The 15,653-nt window shown below is 43.4% G+C and overlaps 1 protein-coding gene across 1 annotated transcript; it reads right to left on the bottom strand.

Moving 5' to 3' along the window:
* Positions 1-1,956: 1,956 nt before the first annotated feature.
* On the bottom strand, positions 1,957-15,557 carry PRSS55 (serine protease 55). Its single transcript, XM_015859750.1, has 5 exons — positions 13,220-15,557; positions 12,883-13,072; positions 11,788-12,035; positions 10,853-10,971; positions 1,957-2,319 (listed from the first exon to the last, which is right to left on the bottom strand). Exons 1-5 carry the CDS (start codon positions 13,362-13,364, stop codon positions 2,014-2,016), a joined length of 1,008 nt encoding a protein of 335 aa, XP_015715236.1. The 5' UTR covers positions 13,365-15,557; the 3' UTR covers positions 1,957-2,013.
* Between the last annotated feature and the right edge of the window lie 96 nt (positions 15,558-15,653).

The following is a 15,653-nucleotide window of genomic DNA, read 5'->3' as shown; positions in this document are numbered from 1 at the left end:
ATACTATATGAAACAGCACAGAAATACTGTAAGGCTTAAAATGACTGGGTCACACTACAGTGTTAATGACAAAGCTAATCTGCATTCTGATTTTGTGTGACTTCAACACACTCCTATCAAAATCACAACGAAGGCGGTGTGCTCTCTCAAAACAAAAAACACCTTGCAAAGAAATAGGCATTGCTGCAAGTTTTCATCAGACCTACTTGTGGCACTGAAATATTAGTCAAACAATTTGTTGCTCGCCCTAATTATTGAGCAGCATGTGTAGGGGCCAAGATGAATTTAGTTAAATGAATTCTCTGATGATTTAAATAGGGAGGAAAAGCTTCTGCTGTTTGTGACCTTGCAGCCCTGTAGCTGGTCTTTGCTCATAGAATGTGCTTCTCTGAAGTGAAGCCAAGTGAATCGATGTCATTAACTCAATTCACAGACAGGGAAACTGAGGCACGTGGCATATACTGACTTTCCCTAAGGCTACCCAGTAAATGAGCAGCTGTAATCACTCAGGAGCATTGCCCTCATTTACACAGACCGCTATCACTTTGCAAATGTTGCTGGAGGAAAAGACTGACGGAGTCTTTCTGCACATCCCTGTAAGAGCAGGCTTTCCCCATGCCTTGTGCTGCAGGCAGGAGTGTTTCATACAACCCCTCCATTAACACAATTCAAGCACTAGGACATCTCTCGTTTCCTTTGGGGGAAACAGTTCTGTAGCCAAATAGATTACAGCATTAGAAAACGTTTTTTGATGTCCAGCCTCTGCCACAGCTTCTAGAATCTGTTGATATATTATTAATAGAAAGGAAAATAAATATAGGTGTTAATGCCAGCAGACACCGTCTACTACTAATAGCTGCTATGGTAATATATTCTCCTTGTTTTTAGCTTTTATTAGTCTTTTTGCAGAGGGTTACAAGACCCTTATGCATCCATTAGCCAGTCAGCCATGTGAAATTAATGTGCAACAATTTTCATAAGCATTACTCAGAACTAATAATAATTAAGCATTATTTTCTGCTCAGATAACACAGAAAATAAAGTCTGACTTTTATGCCAAGATGGGTTTGCATTAGCTTAAGGTAGATGAATAAATTCTCATTTACAAGCCTTCTCCATCAGCTAGCCAGAAAATATCAAGGTAATTAAAACCAATTTGTGAGGTTCTGTCCCATTGCACAGTCACTGAGTTTTATCACTGCTGCAAATTACAGGTGCTTTTATGCTGTTGCAAAGGTGGGACATGAAGGAGACCTTGCAGCTTGCCTTATTCCCCATCACTTTTATGAAGAGCAACCTCCTTGGGAAAAGCAGGAAGCATTTTGCAACACACTTGGTTCCTGAAGAGTGTAGGGCAGCATTCCATGAAGGACCAGCTCAGTTCCAGTTCAAACTGGGAAGCAGACATCTCAGAAATGCATGGAAAAAAGAAATGCATGGAAAAGGATGGAGATATGGATGATTTTGACATGTAGCCACTTTCCAGCAACTCAACATCAACAGTCTTAGTTGGGTCCAGCTTCAATACAGAAGATATATTAGACCTCTCAGCCACATGGTCTGATTTTTGGGTGGTGCTGGGTGAAGACAGGAGTTAGACTCAATGATCTTTATGGGTCCCTTCCAACTCAAGATATTCTATGATTCCATGAACTGATAGTTAGCTGTAGTACATATCAATCCAGAGCTATCTCATAACTAAACTGATTTGCAACCGTGTGAGCTAAGATCTTCAGGTTTAAGCTGTCTTTAAAGGGCTGCATCTTGACATTGCTTCTGAGTTAGCAAATAATAGAGCTAAACGTAACCCTCCTGGCCTGGAAAACCTGAATCCTGGCTCTCTCCTTTCAAGCTCCCAGCCCTCTATCACCCTCTGGTCCAAAAGCAGAATCTTGCTTGGGTTTTTGTATCCACCTCAGTGTGATGAGAATGCTGATCTGTGATACAACTTCATGGTTCTGAAGAAAAAGGAGACAGTCATTCTGACTTTTATTATGTTTTCAAAAAATAGCTCTAGAGTAATACAGTTGCCACTAGAGAAGCAAATAAAAGGACAGCAGATTCAAGAAACATCAGCTGAGCTGTTGCCTCTGAATGAACCTCTGTGGTACGCACAACTTCTTTAGCCACACCTTCGATTAAGAAAGGTTTCCCCATCAAGGCTGTCTGAGACTTGATCCAGTCATAGTAGCTGTAAACAGAAGTGTAGAACTGATGATTTGGCTTTGCTGCACAACTGTCTCCCCAGCTGATGATGCCAACCTGAAACCACTTCATGGTGTTCCAGTAGCTGCAAACCAGGGGTCCCCCACTGTCCACCTGCAACATAAGAAAGGCATTAGAGCAGAAGCAAACCTCGGGTCTCTCATAACATCTGTATCACAGACACTGATTGGGAAAATCAAACTCCATTCAAAACTCATGAGGACCTGAGGGAACAGGGACTCAAAATATCACAGCTTAGAGCTGAGATTCCTTGTAGCACTTACAAGGTCTCAAATGCCCTTTGCAGCCACCCTACGAAGAGCAATGTCCTTGCTTGAAAGCCAAGAGGACATCCAGTTGCCTATATGGCCTCTGAATGCAACCTAATAGGGAACAGAAACCAGCACAAAATGCACCCGGCCACATACAGCACTTTCCTTGATAATCATGTACAGTGAAGCTCAGGGTCTACGTAAGCTAGTTTCATTCTACAGTGGGTTCAAATATTTTTCTACCCTGTCTCCAGAACTTTGTGTGGCCACAAATAAGAAATTCAATACAAACATGTTTCCCAAGACAGTCAGCTTTCCTGGGGAATGTTGCCTTTTCAAAGTGTCTGTACCTCCAACAGTGGCGTTGGGCCCTTTGCAAAGTCTAAAGGTATTTCTCAACTCTGTTTTGGCCAAGAACTGGTGTGATTCACACCAATGACTTGACATTGAACCCAAGCATTATCAATGCTCTGGGCGATGCCATCCTGTTTGAATGAATGAGCAACTTCTAAGCTGTGTGAGCAATTAAATTACTGGGAATGTTACTAGTTCCCTCAGGGTAGGAACAGACCTAACTTATTATCCTGGTAGCAATAGGAAGACACTTTGAGACTTCAAGAGGAAGATAAATGAAGACAGAAGAGTAAGAGTTACACTGTTGTGGCTGGAGAGCTCTCATCAGTGACGCATTGCCATGCACCATGTTGGTGTTTCTCAGTATGAGAGATGTCATCCAAGGATGAATGAATCACCAAATGGTTGGGTCCCTCTGGTCCCTCCCTGCTCCATCTGGGTCACCCAGATCAGGGTGCCCAGCACTAAAGCCAGAAGATCCCCAAGGAGGAGACCCCACAGCTCCCTATGCCAGAGCTCTGTCATCTGCAGAACAGCACTTCCATCATCTGCAGAATGGATCTGTCTCACACTGCCAGTTTTAGAGGCTGTCCAGACTTGCAATGGATCTTTCTCCCAGGGCACTTACACAATTTGACGCCAGTTAATTCCTGACACCTTGAGACTACCCCTGGGGGAAGGGGAAAAGTCTTATCGCACTTTGTAGAGGCAGAGAAGGGATGGGATTTGCACAAGGCAATGGCAGAACCAGAAGCCAGAGCCAGGAATCCCTATTCAAAGCTACTGATCATGCAGTTTTCCTTTCAAATGAGATGATTTCCTGTTTGCCCCCTTAGCTGTGTTTGCTTTGTTCTCTGCCCAGTTGGTGAGGAAAGGGAGAGCTGTCAGCTGTGAAGAGTGATATAAAGGCTTCCCAGAGAGGGAGTCAGGCAATGCAAATCCATTACTCTAATCCACAAACCCTGGGACCCAAATCATAATTCAGATACTTTTCCAGGTATCTGAGATGGTGTGTGCCATGAGTGCAAGAGGAGGTACCACTGCTCTCAACTACAGCTACTTAACTTACATGTCCATCAAAAAGAGGGATAAATCATCCTTTCTACTTAATTATAGCAGTACCCCATTTGAATCAGGAGACTGATTTATACAGGGCTAAAGACAGAGAAAATAAACTCAGCTCTTGGGCACTTCTGAATAGCCCTGTATCCACCTTAAGCACTCAACAAATTTTGGCCTAGCATTTTCTATGGTTGATAAAGGCACAAAGGAATGTTGAGTGCTGGTACGATTATCTCACCTTCTTCATGTCTCCAGTAGCACTAATTTAATGAATGTTCAGGTTAACGACCCTGAAGACTGAAGAATGTATTGAATCCTGGTGGTGAAATGCTTCTGATCAGCAACACACCAGATAGCTGCTCCTGCTCTTCAGCCTCACAGTCAAGTTTCTGGACAGCAAAATAATTGGAAATAGCATATTTGCTTCTGTTACATGTTTCTTATCAACTGGTGAATGAGTGAGAAGCAATACTATCAAATCAGATGCTGCTGAACATATGCCTGCCACAACGACATGTTAATCCTCCCATTAGGAGAGGTGAGAGCAAACATAAAGCAGCTGGTAAATAATTCTGGGTTGTGTAACAATTGTCACAGACTAACAAGGCACTTTGTTCGCTGAGGCTGATAAAAAGTTCTATCCTTTCAACCGCAGTCAAAAGTCTTCTTGTGAACATCAAGAGGCTTTCTGCTGACTTTAGTGGGCTTTGGAGCAAGAGCATAATCTTCCCTTCGTATTTGTATTTGTGTCTGCAAAATGGTAATTGATCAGAACAAACATCTTCAGCCACATAAATTGTCTGAGCTGGGAGAAGCTCCAGGGGAGGGAGAACAACCCATCCGATGCTCATTAGATGGATGCACAACCCTTGCAAGTCATTGCTGGTTTCATTTTCATATGGTAAGCTCTGCGTAAATTGGAGAGAATCAGCGTGTGAATAAGATTTGCCATTAGAGCTGCCCTGGCTGCAGGAAGTAAAAGCTTCAGCAAAGAGATGATTTCTTCAGCTGTTTCACTGTGAACAGACTATCTTTAAAGGAATGAAGAATGAAGGATGCTATGGCCATTTTTAGCATGCAGGTGTCAATGACAAATCAGGTAACACAGGGCACTTGCTCTTCTCTTGGGGATCTCTTTGAGATCCCAGATGAGAGCCTCCACCTGCTCTGTCCTTTCATCTCCTTATTGGAAAATAGGGGAAGAAAAAGGCCTTAATCTCCACAGTGATGCCCATTAGTAGCCATGGTGGTGGCCATAATGCATCTGACCAAAGCCCCATGGGACTCAGACTCCTGTCTCTGACTGATATCTGTACCAAGTGCTTGGGGAGGAGAATGAGGAGCAAGACAAGTGCTTACAGAGTTGTATTTACATCACAGTGGTTAATAGCCTTTAAAGAAATCTTTGTCCAGGAAGTTACCTAATCGCTTTTTGAATTCATTTATCCCTTAGGATAAATACCCACAACATCCTGGTCAGTGAGCTCCATAGGTTAATTATCTGTTAGATGAAAAAGCACTTCCCTCTCCTTGCTTTGAGTCTGTTGCCTGACACAGTCATTGGATTCCCCATCCTTCATGTGTTTTGAGCAACAGTGACAAGAGAACAGCTTTCATGTCTTTAGAAATCTGTGTCATACTCTCATCTGACAGCTGACAAACCTCTGAGTCCTACTCTGCTGTCTCCCTTCCTGCAGGAAGCCATTCCGTGTCCTTGCTCTTCCCACTCTCCTGCTTTCTTACGCTACCTTCCTTCTCAGATGAAGTGGATGGGAACTGCAATCAGCACATGATGTAGGCCTCCAAGATTACTGCCCTGGTATAATACATGTTTGTTTCACTACCTGTTCCTTTCCTAATAACTCATTATGCTCTTGTTGCCTCTTTGACCTCCATAGAACCTCATGCTGATGTTTTTGAAGGACTATCCAGAGTCACTCTGAGATCTTCTTACATGGTAATAGCTAATTTAGAACCCATTATTGCATGTGTACAGTTGGAGTTACTTTTCCCTGTATTCATTACTTTGCCCTTATCAACAGTGAACTGCATCTGCTGTTTTAACCTCCAGACACTGAGAATAATGAGCTCCACTTGCACCTCTGCAGTCCTTTTTAATCTTGACCACTTTGAATAGTGTTGTGGCATTATCCAGCTTTGTCTTTTCAGCATCAGTCCTCCCTGAGCAGCACAATTCCTTGCACAGATCCCGGTGGGACTCCCCTCCAGAGTCCCTTCTCCCAACAAACCTTTTTGTTTGCTGCCTCCCTTTCAAACCAAAGCCCTTCCACTTAATGACAGCTCACTTTCTGCATGAGCCACAGGTGAGAAGTCTCGTTAAAAGAATTTTGGGTATATCTCGGTGCGTTATATCAGCTAGATCACCCTCAGCTACATGCTTGTCAACTCCTTCAAAGAACTGGAATCCATTTGTGAGTCATGGCTTCCCCTGAAACCTGCTTGACTCACGCTAATTGAATGAGAAGAGGCTGCTGTGAGTCACTGTACCTGTCACCCCACTCCAAGGACAAGTGTTCACTGGGTTTTCTGTTCAGTTGGATCCAGAGATGTTCTGCTCTACCCTCCCCCTTCCCCCAGATCTCCATCCAAATAATGCTGGATCCCATTCATGCAAACCAAGCAGCTTCAGTTTGAGGGACTGAAGACCAAAACTCCAGCAGAGGTGTGGGGCACCATGAGCATCTCAGATCCTTGCCATAGAAATGAACAGCTTTCATGGATGGAAGAAATAAGCCACTACAGCTTGCATGTGTTCACTTGCCTGTCTATATTATAAAATGACCAGTTGATGAAAGCTCTACCAAGCTAAGAGTTCTCATCACTACTACATGGGCTAAGTTCTCACTCTTAGGCACAGTGGGATGGCAATAGGGGTGGATTCAGCTCCAGACAAATATCACATCTTTAAGGGGGTTCCAGAGCAAATCTCAAGCTCGCTGCTCAATCATGTGTTCACCACTGGGGTATGATTCAAAATGAGGACAGCTGGATGCCATGAGGATATCACACAATTACAGAATGAATCATACAATGACTTGGGTTGAAAGGGATCTCAAAGATAATCAAGTTCCAACCCCACTGCTGTGGGCAGGGATGCCAACCACTATGTCAGGCTGCAGGCCAGGTTGCCCATCTAAACTGGCCTTGAACACCTCCAGAGTCTGAGTAACAACTTGGGGCAGCCTGTGCCAGGGTCTTACTGTCCTCTCTGTGAAAAACTTCCCCATAGATCCTGGAATATCTAAGACCATGCTAGAGACTTCCTTGTAGGAAACTGTCCTGCCTTGGAGCCGTGTGTCTGCCTGTGAGCTTGAGTGATCAGTGCTCCTGCAGGGTCTTACCTCATTTTAAAACAGATGTTTGAAACAATTCAAATGAATCACACATTCAGAATCACTTTTTTTATCCCTAATGAGAGAAATATAACTGGCTAGTTGCAAATAGCTACAGAAGAGACATTTCATGTTATCAGACAAATCTCACCAAAGAACTACTGCTATGGCTATAGCTACATGGTGTGGGAGGCCTTAGCATCTCAAAACAGATGCTAAGCCATTCAGAGAACTCCAGAATGGTTGGGGTCAGGGGCACCCCTGTGTCCCTCTGCTCCCCGCTGCCCCAGCAGGACCACCCATAGCAGGGTGCCCATCACCATGGCCAGCAGCTTTGGAAGATCCCCAGCTCTCTGCCCCCTGTGCCAGGGCTCTGGCACCTGCCTGACACAACATGGGAAGAGGGAGGAGTGAAGATGAGTTGGAAAACCTCTTTCTGGCCCCACAGTGATTCACTCTCCTCCAAATCTGTCCTGGGTCCCCTACATCTCCTGCTGGCCTGAACTGCACATGAACTGTGATGTCCAGCAAGACAAGTTCTCTCTCTAATCACCACATCTCTGAGTTACCTCCACAGAACCTCCCATGCAGAAGCTCTCTGAAACATAATTGGGTCATTTAATGAATTTTGTCTGGGTAGGCAAGACAATGAAGAGGCATTTGCTTTGCAAGTCCCTTATACTCTAATTATCAGTCAAGTTACTGTTGAATCAGGGCCTAACAAAAGGTGCTTGAGAAAGCAAGAATTAGATATCAATTAAGGTTCACAAGGTCAAGGAAGAAACACAGCACACAAAAAAATAGCACATTGGCCACCTCTAATGTCTGTTCTTTAGCACCCGTACTCCACGAATATCCATTAATGCTAATGTTTATGACTAAGTAGAACTATAAATCAATTATAGATCCTGTTAGTGTTAATTCGTGGTCAATCTATATATTTGTCTGAAGAGCCGCATGGAAATTGGTATACAATAGATTTTTCTTTTTAAGTGAATAGATTTTTTTAAAGTACAAATACTCAGGAGCTCTGCTCTTTGATCTCCTTGGATTATTATGGGAATACAGTCAGAGATCCACAAATGAGTTATGCTCTAGTAATACAATGATGGCAGCTAGTGAAACAGTCTGAGCCTTTCGATTCTTGAGTATAATATATATATACTCCTTGAATATATGTATTCAAGTTGTATCAGTAGTATAAAACTTTTACATGACACTTTGGTGAACATATCTGTGTTGCTCTGGTTGCTCATACAAAACCAGCTTGCTGCAATGGGGAAAATCCCAGAGTGGTATACAGAGTAAAGGTCAAGCATGGTAATCCTTTGGATCCAGATAAGATAATGAGGACTTACAGCCTGTGGTCTAGATGCAGCTTTCCCATCTTAGCCTAACTCTGGGCATGAACAAAGATATCCTTCTCCTTCCTATGTCTTTGTCCAGATACATGGGTAGGTCCTACACTTAGAAGCATGGACAGGAGACTAAAATGTAAAACTCCTTCTATCACCCCATTACCCAGAGTTTATCCAACAACCTCAAACCCCAAACACAAGCAATGCTACTAATTCTATCTGGGTCCCCCAAAATACAGAAATATGTTGGTGCGATAAAGTAAGGCTTCCCACAGAGCTGTCCAGAGAAGTCACTCTCATTCTGTAGAGGACTTAAGAACTTCGAGATTTGGACTCTTTTTCATTTGAAACAAAACCCTGTCTATGGAAAAGGCTAGACTGATAGATTGGACTTGGTGCAGTATGTCTTCCTGCAGAGCCAGTATGAGGCTGGGACCTGCTCTACCAGTTCCCTATCTGGCAGTTTACTATGAGCAAAACAGTAGACTTCTGTACCAGCCTAGCAAGACCAAAATCACAGAATCATTGAGCCACTGAATCATAAAATCAGAGTCATACTATCACAGTTCAGGTTGGCAAGATCATTTAGTTCCAGCTCCTTTGCCATCTAGTTCTAACCTTCTGCACCCAAACCCTGCCAGTTCAAACCATCCACCAGTAAAATACTTCCCTCCAGAAAATTAGCAAACCCTGATGAGAATTCATGTCACCTGTTTCACCCCTGAACAGCCCTACTTCTAGCTTAGGGTATCTTTTAGTCTTGTTTTCGTTATTCCAGGCTGCAAGTCATTTCTGTCTAACCAAACTTCTGCTAAAGTGGGCACTTGCTGGGTTATGAGCATTATTATACATCCAATCACTCTGTTCTTTGACTGCTTGGAAAGCTCATATTTCTAGTTCTTTTCTCAGACTACTCTAACATTATTGTAGATCAAAATAGCACCCTTGTCAGTTTTCTGAATGCAAGAGATTAGTTTTGCTGGGTACAAGTGCTCTTGCAGTTTCACCAGCATAATTCAGGTGCAGAACTTAAGGCTGGGCTGGGAAGTGCATTCTTTAATCATGTTAATGTTATCCCGTGGCAGTTTTCTTCTTAAATTTTTGATTGAATTTAATGGAAGTGAAAGTCACTAGATGAATGGCTTCACAGGCAGACACTCTCTGGCTAATGAACAAAAATGATTTTCCAAAGTGAAGAAAAAAATATATAATAATAATAATACTTCAAAGCAAAAATATATATTTTGCAAAGCAAAGCTTCCCCTTCTCTACTCAGCTATGAGCAATCCACACCCCTGTCCCTGCTGCCTGTACCTGATTTCAAGGATGTCTTTGAGTCATGGGTGTTATTTCCCTCAGTGAAGGATTCCTACAGGATGAAGCTCTACGAGTTCAAGTGTCTGACTGTCTGTCCCCCTCCAAACACAGGCACATTTCTAAGAAGCATAGAATCGTAGAATCATAGAATGACCCAGGTTGGAAAGGACCACAAGGATCATGTAGTTCCAACCCCCCAATTCAACCAATGCTTGCATCAGCTCTCTCTCCTTAGTAATCCCTTGTATCAAATACTGCTTGAGCTCTATAATTTAGCTTCAAAACTCCATCATCCCATATCACTAACCCACTGTAATATGTAACTAGTTTTGGAAGCCACAGACAAACCTGCCATGCTATCTAAGGACATTTCTGTCAGCACAAAGACCAACTTTTGAAAGATTTCTAACATTCGTAGAATCTCAGAATCATTAAGGTTGGAAGGCCAACAAGATCATTAAATCCAACCACCAACTGATGCCTGTGACCACTCTAGACTATGTCATTCAGTGTGACATCTACACTTGAACAAGGGATGGTGACTCCACCACCTCGCTGGGCAGCCTGTGCCAATACCTCACAACACTCCTGGATTTGTCTTCTCACCCACTCCTTTTGCTTTGGCCCTCCTGGACAGACCTGCCTGTCTTCTTTCCATATTTAACCAAGTAACAGAGCAGTGCTGCCTGTACCAAGGCTGAGGAGAAAGCAGACCATACTGTGCTGAGCTCCCACCACCATACATCCACCACTGACCTCCAGGAGTTCTGTACCACATTGTTTGGGTCTATATGCGCTTGCTGTACACCAGAAAGGCAGGTCCTTGGCTTTAGAGCTTTATGCCCTGGCCTAATTTAAGGAAGATTTAGCAACCCTATGAAACTATGGGATGTGTGGATGTCTTTGTGCCCTCACTGGCAGTACAGTTTACCTGGCAGTATCCTTCCTCCAGCTCAACACAGAACATATCCTTTGGTAGCTGTGGTATCTGGTCCAAGCACTCTTCCCGGCTTTTGAGCTTCATCTTCGCTTTCTTCAGCATGTTGGATGCTGACAATGCAGATGTTAAGCAAGTGAGTAAATGTGTCACACCATGCACTTAGCACTGCAGCGGAATCCTGCCACAACAACTCTACAACATTGACCCTGCTTTTCTGTTTCTTAAGAGCACATTACCTTGGTGAAACCCAAAGACTTTCACAATTAAAACATAGATTTGTGTTCTGGTTTTCAGTTATATGAAGTGAATGAAGCATCAGAAGGAAAATGCAGAGGTTCACAGAGAAGACAGTAACCCTACAGAGCAGAATAGCGAGGATGAAATGGGACATGAGCTTTCTGCATCAGGGAAGGACTGTTAAAGCCCCAAGGCACAACTCTTCCCACTCTGTCCTGATTACCTCTTTCCAATAATGAAATAGCTCATTAGCTATCCAGCGGTATTTGTTCAGGATATGCATTTGGGGTCACAATCAGTGTTGGAGCTACTTTCATTAGGGTTTAAATAGATCAATTAGTAATAGTAATCTACTTTTCCAAATGAAGTACAAGAAAGGGTGGTCAGGACCATTGAATCAACATGTTTAGTAAAGGCATCTTGACAAAGGCAATCTTGAATCTTATTCTACTCTTATTCAAGACCACTTTAGACCCAACATAAATTTCCCAGCGTGGTTGGAAATTGCCTTACTTTGGGTGCTCAGAACGTCAAGGAAGAAGGCTGAGTTCTTGCAATGCAAAGGTGGGCTCTAAGATATCAGCTGGAACATACATGCTTATTGTGGGTAACCCCTCCCAGAGGGAGAATATCTGCTTTAAGTGGATGAAAACCTCAATTAACAGATATATCTCCCTGCAACATCTCACCTGCACCTGTCATTCTCCATCCAGCAACCCAGCAGTGTTGCCACGAACTGATGTCATCCATGAAGGGAAAGCAGACGGGGCTTTTCTCATCGCTGAATTCAATGGGATTGTCGAGCATGATCAGAGCAATATCGTGCTTCAGGGTTATTCTGTTAAAGTCTTCATGGAGGATCAAGCTGCTTGGCTCATGTACTTCCAGTGCGAGGTCAAGGTCAGCTGCTCCCATTACAATCTTAAGATCTTCTGGCCTTATAAACAGACAAAAAAAAGTGGAATATACCTCTTTTGACAAGGTACCATGACATGTGCTGACATGTACAGAAACAGTTTGGGGGGGCAGCAGAACAACATCATGACCATTTACAGAAGGATGCTCACACCATCCTTCAATATACTCGTCTTCTAGATGATCTGGTTATGATTTGTGCAAATTCCTGGTGTAATGCCACCTGTGATTAATAACTAGTCTTTTATTTTTTCCTTTTTTTCCCCCTCTCAGGGCTTTCTTTCTGGCTCCATCACATATATTTTGCACTTGATCCCAAAGGCATACACGTCCTACACCCTGAAGAGCAGTGTTATCATTTCATTGTGCCTGGGCAGTTCTTTTTTACCCCAAGTAGAACAGAACAGAGAGAATATAGTGGAAAGAACAGGATAGGGTAGAACAGGACAGGTCAGGATAGGTCAGGATAGGATAGGATAGGATAGGATAGGATAGGATAGGATAGGATAGGATAGGATTGGATGGGATAGCATGGGATGGGATAACATGGGATGGGATAGGATAGTATGGGATAGGATAAGATAGAGCAATACGATACAGTACAATACGATATTTGAGTTGGAAGTGACCTACAATCATCTAGTTCAACTGTCTGACTTCTTCAGGACTAACAAAAAGTTGAAGCACATTATGGACATCTCCCTCCCCAATTCCCCTCCTCAGGAAGCTGAAGAGATCAACAAAGTCTTCTCACAGCCCCCTCTACTCCAAAACAGACAACCTATATGTCCTGGGCCTCTTCCTTAACCCTCTACCCTCCAGCCCTTTTGCTAACCTCACAGCCCTCCTCCAGGCAAAGAAGTACTCACACCTCATCTGCAAAGCAATGGGCCGCAGTCAGGATCCACAACGCGCTGATTATGCTGCCTCCACAGATGTGTCTCCCATTGCTCTGGATGCTCACTTCCCATGGGAACTCTCCATCTTTGGCATATTGCCCACCTGTGATCCTCTTGCCAGTCCACAGAAAGGACTCAAAAGATGGTCGGAGGCCACACTCTGGGTACAAAATAAGATGTACTGCTCATGTATGCCTGCAGAACTGCCTATGCTACTAAATCTGAAGGGAAAGATGTAGGTGAAAGCACTGATCCTCGATCACCCTTGCTACTTGTCCAAGGAATGAGACAGGAGAATTGCATTTACCGTTGTATGAGTGTGTAGACTGGATATCAACCACTCTGTTCTGCTGATGACTTCTGAAGAACGTGTAAGATTTGGAAGAGCCGTCTGCATGGATGCTGCTGATTAGAGAAGTTAACAACCAGAAAGTAAGGGGAAGCATTTTCATCCCACTCTTGGGCTAATGCTCTTCACAATAGTCAGGACAGTGATGCTTCCACAGCCACATCCCTCCACCAGGGGCAGCCAGGCTGTGATATCACAATATTCGTTTGTCTTGCTGACATCACAGTTGGATGCTACACTTCTTGGACGATGAGGGAAAGCACACACTTCACTGGCTGACAGCTCAGTGATTTTAATCAGACTTGGGACCTGCTTTAGTTATGATGCAGGTTGGGCAGTACTCCACTCTGTACTGAATTTCATGGAGTATCAGAATAGTGGACACCTTGGGCTGGGTGCTGTAGCCCTTCATTCTCAAACCATCCTTTTCTCTTTCAAAGACTTTATTAGTCCTGCACCAGTCTTCATCTTTTGAGAAGCGTTGGAGCCTATCAAAATTTGAATGAATTTCCCCTTCTCTGTTCAGACCATCTCTACATTATCAGAAATAAGCACAGCTGTGTGGTAGGTCCAGGTTCAAACAGCGTGAATTACAGAACCAAAGATGCTGAGGCAGCCAATCCCATCCTTCCAGAAAACTGTGTATAAGGGTAGCTTAGAAAACCAAACCCAGCTTAGGAAACCAATCCATGAATCTGAATCATTTCTCCTTTACTGATTTTATCCTCCCTACTGTTTGTACCTCCAACAGCAACTGCAGGAGTCCAAGGCCAAAATTCCTCCGTAGAGTATCTCTACTAAATAAAAGGACAGGACTCAATGAACTCAGACTAAGTTCAGACCTGAGCTCAGTATTAAGGACAGAATGGTGTTTTCTCCAGTCACTTTAATGATACAATAACTGCCTCAGAGAGTAGGAGGCAAAGAGAGGGGAAAGGACATAGGAAACCAGGTAATGTTTTATGAGCACCAGAATGATTCAAAATATGAGATGTTTTGCCCTGTACGTTGGAGCAAACCAAGAGTTATCCTGCTGAAGTCTGAAATGCACCAAGGTTAAAACTGCATAGGAAGAAAGTCAGACTTTATTTTCCTCTCTTTTTCTTTTTCTTTTGCTTTGCTTTTATGTCACCCCATGCCTAGGAAATTGGATGAAAGTGCTGGTTTCCTTGACAGTGAGCAATAGAACGATTCAGAGGTAAACACTAACAACAAACAGGTGACCAGTTCCTATGGCAACTGGAAATTCCAAGTGTGATGCAGACACATTTTGGGGTATCTTCAGAAGGAGCCTAACATGGCAATCCAACCATTAGTAGCTCCATGCAAGTTTGCCCCAGACATAAGCCTCTTAAAAAGAACAGTTATCATTGGGCTATCCAATGTAATGGTGTGGACGTGTGGCTCTACATCCTCACTGTCTGGCCCTCTGAACAATCTTTACGTGTTCCTCTTCCCAGAATTGCCACATCAAAAAGAGCTCCTACCAATTTTCCCCAAAAAAAAGCGAAGTAACTCCATCACACATCTCTGTGGATACACCAACGACACATGCCCTTCAAAAGTAGTGATCAGAGCAGCTTCCAAAATAGGAAACAGGAGGCTGAAGGCCACATCATATAATAAGCAACAAGCTGTGTAGGTGGAATTAACATATCCCCCATCTTTCTCACTGAAGTTGTTTAACATAAGAGTACATCCCATAGCATGTATATATGTCTTGAAAGATCCCGTGCCCATATAGCATATCCCCTGCACCTCCTATGTCCTTCAGATGTAACTTTTGGTCTTTTGAGATCCCCTAAAATGAAAGGTTTTGTCTCCTTCTGGCTGCTCTGCATTCCAGATGCACTGGGGCAGATGCAGTCCCACATCTTATGTTTGCACAGCACCTACCATAATGAGCTCTGATTTTAGAATCATAGAATCACCAAGGCTGGAAAAGTCCACTTAGATCATCCAGCCCAACTGTCCACCTACCAATATTAATAATCTGATTCCCCAGTTGTCCCGCATGAGCCAGGTGATCTCACTCAAAATCATCTTCTTCATAATCTTTCCTGGCACTGAGGTCAGGCTGATGGGCCTGTAGTTCCCCAGATCCTCCTTAGGAACCTTATAGATGGGAGTCATAGTGGCAAGTCTCCAACCCTTTGGGACCTCTCCAGTTGACCAGAAAATCTTGTTGGTGACACCACAAGCTACTGAAGTACAAATAGCTAATCACGGGAATAATTATGTTACAGTACACCTCGTATCCTCCTCTCTAGTGTCATGCATAATAATACTGATTTTAAAAAGCCCTGGTGTTTAATTAGTAGGCTGCAGCCTTTTCTAATATTTGCTACCTTTTCCAGATCCACCCAGACATATATTTAGAGCCACGGAACAC

The sequence above is a fragment of the Coturnix japonica genome, chromosome 3 (genome assembly GCF_001577835.2).
Source record: "Coturnix japonica isolate 7356 chromosome 3, Coturnix japonica 2.1, whole genome shotgun sequence".
Classification (NCBI taxonomy): Eukaryota; Metazoa; Chordata; class Aves; order Galliformes; family Phasianidae; genus Coturnix; species Coturnix japonica.
This window is presented reverse-complemented; position numbering and strand designations above follow the sequence as displayed.